The sequence below is a fragment of the Acanthisitta chloris genome, unplaced genomic scaffold, assembly GCF_000695815.1.
Source record: "Acanthisitta chloris isolate BGI_N310 unplaced genomic scaffold, ASM69581v1 Scaffold46164, whole genome shotgun sequence".
NCBI lineage: Eukaryota > Metazoa > Chordata > Aves > Passeriformes > Acanthisittidae > Acanthisitta > Acanthisitta chloris.
The window spans coordinates 1-4,881 of record NW_008669571.1 but is presented as its reverse complement, the minus strand read 5'-3'; the positions used below and the strand labels follow the sequence as shown (position 1 = coordinate 4,881).

The following is a 4,881-nucleotide window of genomic DNA, read 5'->3' as shown; positions in this document are numbered from 1 at the left end:
CTCCCCTGAGCCTCCTCTTCTCCACATCATCACATCATCATCTGTCACCTCACCCCCGACCGAAATGAAACCTAGAGTTTCATTTCACACAATGAAACTCTAAGAAAAGAGTGCAGCTCACCCCTAAAAATATTAAAGCAATACCTCACCACACTTGAAAGAGAAGTGATTTTTATTGTAAAAGGTTTATACAAAGTTAATGATGGCTTTTGGCCACCAAAAGAAAGCTTGCAAGCCAGGAAAAAAACTGGTGCTGCAGCTGTGAACAGTGGCAAAACATGAGGCAAGTGTCATAAATCTCTTGAGAAGAAAAAATTGTTCTTTTTCTGTGTATGCAGCAATTCCTCTCTGTATCCCTTTTAGGAGAACAACAGGTTAAACCACCAAACCACAGAGTTGTTTTTAGAAAGGAAGAGCATTTGTTTGTTTGTTGTCCTGCTGTAAAATTCACTCATCCAAAGCTCTTTGTTGTTGTCAAATGGCAGATGTCAAACCACACGCTACAAAAAGAACTGACCCTGCTGTCATACAACTTAATTTTTTGTTTTCCAGTGTCAAAATACAACCTCAAAGACTAACCTACTAGTCTGCATTCACTGATGTTATTTAAAACACAGGGAGGCTTTTTTATTCACAAATAAAGAGACAGCAAATTGAGAAAGAAACAGCACAAGGGCAGCACAGTCAGAGCAATATGAACACATGTGAGTGCACACAAAGGGCAACTAGCACCTTTGGTTTTCCAAGTGGCTCCCAAACCATCTTGAAAACGTTGGCTCATTTGTTTTGAAACTGAAACAGCATCAGTCCAAAAATCTCTTGCAAGAAGTTGAAGTCCCTAAACAACACTGTGTTATGGTTCTGATCCTACACACTAGAAATGGTCATTCTTAACTTTACATCAACATACAAAAAGAATCAAAGCTTTCTTGTCTTTGAAAATAACTGAGAGGTGGGAAACTTTGTGGCCAGAATACCTTCACTTCTTAACTTAACTCTGGTTCCTCCTACAATCCATAAACAGTATTTAAAACAGTATTTAAACATGGCAATACAGTGATTTGTTACTGAAATGGCTGCGTAGAAGACATAGGATTGAAGTATTTATCCCCTAAGTAATAGCACTGCATACAGTTCTCATCCATATCCAACAAAAAGTGCCATCAAGTTCTCAAGTAAGTTCCATTCTCTGGAATTACTGGAGGAGGTAATGATGTATTTACATAAGGACGTTAGGCAGCTACCTTTAATTTCTTCTTCTTCGCTTTCATGACAGGTGGCAAGGAGATTTTGAAAGCAGTCCTGGGGAAAAAAAAACCAAAAACATCAAAAAGGAACTGTCAGGTGTACTGAACATATTTCCACACCCACCCCAGGAACAAGAAGGAGAAACACTCACTCGCAGGTGCTGCAAATTGGGCTGAAGTTGCAGAATACTGGAAAAGAAAACAATTCGTTTTCACTACAAATAAGTTTTTTGAATGTAAGAAATCAGACTCTTAAATATTTCTCAGCTTACTTGACAAGCACACAGAGCAGACGTAGCCAATTTCAATGAGGTTCCGGTGACAGAAGCAGGCAGCTCTGTAGTCAACATGAACAGGAGGTGGAAGGACAAGCTGTGACCTCTGCTCTTGATCAGGGAGAAACATCCACTGCACGGACAGAGAAAAATGCTTTGTGGATTGGACTGGTACTGCTGTGTTACCTTGTTAATGAAGTCGGTGAGATTTCACATCTGACACAGCAAAAAACCCCGAAGTGTTTTTGAAGTGACTCACCAACAAGTACTGCAGCAGGGATGGCATGTGGGGCACTTTCAGATATATGCCACCCGTGATGTCACAGGCCTGCAAAGCACAGAGAATGAGCACACTGCTGGTTTATGAGCTAGCAGGATATTCAAGACACCCACACACTGCACAAAGCCTCTGTGTCAGAACTGTCAGCTCCACTGGACACAGCTCCACACCCACTCCTGATTAAAGGGAAGACCTGAAGAACATATCAAACTGTCCAGTATCAAGTATTTATGTGTTACCAGAAACAGCAAATAAGAACGGGAAGTCTGTACCTGCTGTAGAAGACCTGAATCAGAGTCCAAGACACAGGCATCAATCAAAATACTCTGCAAAAGAGAGGAAATGCATGGAAACCAAATCCAGCCCTGGCAGTGTTACTGTCATGACTCATTTCCACAACAAATGCATCTGCTTCTGCAGGTAATCATAAGAGAGTTGGACAATTTTGTTGTGTTTGCACATAAATAAAAGATAATATATGAGAAAAACATGTCAGCTCCACCTGTTTCTGTGCTGCAAAGACCACGTTCATGAAATTCATATACTGCAATGCGCTGTCTTCTGCGGCTTTGATGACCTAAATAAAACAATTCAGACTTGTTAGCCTATATATGTCACTGGATTTCAAGACTAAAAGAAAACTGACAGCAAAAAAACCTCTTACCAAAATCCTTGATTTCATTTCTTGATTGGCTAAGTATTAAAAAGAAAGAGAAATGCATGAGCACATTATCCCTGTAGTTTGCCCTTTTAATTCTGTAGCATTTGACACCTCAGCTAGATATCAAACCTCTTGGATGTTAGGGATATGAGCTCAGAGAAAATATCTATATGAAACTGTTTGACAGTCCCAGTGACAAGTATCCATGGGCTAATTCCTCTCAGCCTCTAAGGAGATTCCAGCTACAGTTTCACTCACATGCAACAGAAAATCTGCATAAGAACATGGACTAAAATTCAAGTCCTTTACTTCTGATTGTCACCCAGACTGAGTTTAAACTACTCAACTCCAAATGATCAGGACAAACCTGTATCTATTACTGCCAGTTCTGCAAATGGCAGTGTGTCAAAACATACATATTTGTTCATGTGTACATATGCATTTCCACCTGTCACTCAGGGCCACACGTTTGTGCAAGTATGGAAAACAGGAGGTGTTACCTTTTAAATCTTTGCTCATCTTGTTGATGTCTGTATTTGCTATCATTAAGGAATCTACATTCTATTCCTGGAAATTCCTCCAGGATCCATACCACATATTCACCACCTTGGCCAACACACATTTAAGAAGGACAACCCACAGTTATTAGCCAAACATTTCAGGTTGAAGTATTATATAAAGAAATAGAACAGGAAAACTTAACAAATATTATCAGAAACAGTCTTAAAACACAGAAAGGTTTTGAAGATTCTGTGATCAAAAGGATACAGCAAAGTGCTTTAGAAAGTGATCCTGCTAACAGAGTTTCTGTTTGTTGGCCCTTCACGTCAGCTGCAATGCAAGGAAAGCTGCAGAAGTTACTTTTATACATAAAAACAGTTCCTCAACCTCTCCATACCAAACACCACCTGTTTTTATCTTTGGCAAACAGTATGAATGCAGAGGCCAGAAGTGTCAATCCTAATAAACTCATCTACTGTAAACATACAAAAAAATCACACAATGAAAACAGAGGAAATTCCTACAGCTCCTGGAGAGTCCAAGTGTTTTGCAATCCACACATTAAGGCTGGAATTTTCTTCTCCTTACTTTTTGTCATGAGGTCTTTAATCTCTTCTGCAATTGCATCATTTATGGCTGTTAATAATTCATATTTTCCATCCTTGCTGCCAGAGCAATTAGATTCCATGGAACTGCTTCCTTCTCCAGAGGGATCTGCAAAAGCCCAACGCTTCCCAGGGTACAGGAAACGGCTGAAACAGAAGGAAAACAAAGTATTCATGCTCTGTCTTTAACCCTGGAAGAAAAATAATGCCATAAATTAATCAGGTGCAGAGAGCAAAACTCTGAAGTGCAATTTAAAATACTTTTAAGACTTCAGATATTAAATTGACTACATAAGGGAGAGAACCTTCAAACTCAGGCTGGTTTGGCTTCTTCCTTTCCTATCTCTGTCTCCTGATCTTGAAGTTTATCCTGCTTAGTGGATATTTTCCCTGCAGATATTTGTGAGTCTCAGGATTTACCTCCAAGTACAGCCATGGTATCACTTTCCCAGTTCTCTTAAGAGACACTTAAGAGAGAGATTTAAAAGAGTCTTGAAAGGAAGGAGCAGGAAACTTCTGCCATTTACGTTGTCCCACTCCACACACCTCTACCATCCTCTCTCTCTCTCTCTAAGTCTATTTAAACCTTCCTTCTATCTTCTAAGCCTTTTTGTTACTTTGTCAGGCACTAAGATTACTTCTTTCCTATACTGTTTCAGCTGGTTTCTTACATTACACACTTCAAATTCAGTTTCAGTGATATACTTCAAGATCAGGAGACACAGATAGGAAAGTGCACTTTAACCCTTTACCCTGTTAAGAAGCAACTCTACCTTTCTTGTGTGTGACTTGCTATCACAGCGAGTTTGTTGGTTCGATTCATGAATAAGTGTGAATTTCCCAGTACCATCACTGCATCGATGCATTTCGACAGGGTAAACTGCTGCAAAAAGGAACAATAGCATAGTAATGTTTACAGAGAAGTCAGAAGAAAAAAACTTTAGTGATACAGAATGTTATTTTTAAAGAGTATTCTGACATCGATAGTGTTAGCCTAGTTCATAAGTCAAAGACTAACCCCATCTCTTGCTGATTTACTCACACCTTAAGAAAAATCATCTTATTTCCCTTAGAAACGTCCACCAGCAGTCCCAGCACGCAGGGCCATACCTCAGGCTCTCCCAGCGCCCTCTTCCCCCACCAGATGGGGTTGGTGTCGATGACGATGACCAGCAGGTTCAGCTCGTCATCTGCGAAGGGACCGCACGGCACTGTCACCGCGAGCCCGCGGGCTCCAGACCTCGGCTCTGCCTCCCACAGGGAACCAGTGTGGAGGGCCCAGGCCCGGCTGACCGAGGGCTGCTGGGTCCCG

The 4,881-nt window shown here is 40.8% G+C and overlaps 1 protein-coding gene across 2 annotated transcripts; it reads right to left on the bottom strand.

Moving 5' to 3' along the window:
- Positions 1-1,232: 1,232 nt before the first annotated feature.
- GTF2H3 (general transcription factor IIH, polypeptide 3, 34kDa) lies at positions 1,233-4,757 on the bottom strand. 2 transcript variants are annotated; one of them, XM_009073342.1, is made up of 12 exons: positions 4,680-4,757; positions 4,343-4,449; positions 3,553-3,716; positions 3,232-3,294; positions 2,964-2,993; positions 2,467-2,495; positions 2,305-2,379; positions 2,075-2,128; positions 1,782-1,850; positions 1,520-1,655; positions 1,400-1,436; positions 1,233-1,302 (listed from the first exon to the last, which is right to left on the bottom strand). In XM_009073342.1, exons 2-12 carry the CDS (start codon positions 4,417-4,419, stop codon positions 1,233-1,235), a joined length of 804 nt encoding a protein of 267 aa, XP_009071590.1. In that variant the 5' UTR covers positions 4,420-4,449; positions 4,680-4,757. The 2 variants fall into 2 exon arrangements, with proteins under 2 accessions (XP_009071590.1, XP_009071591.1); XM_009073343.1 differs by lacking the exons at positions 2,075-2,128; positions 2,305-2,379 and having other exon boundaries at positions 4,680-4,754.
- Between the last annotated feature and the right edge of the window lie 124 nt (positions 4,758-4,881).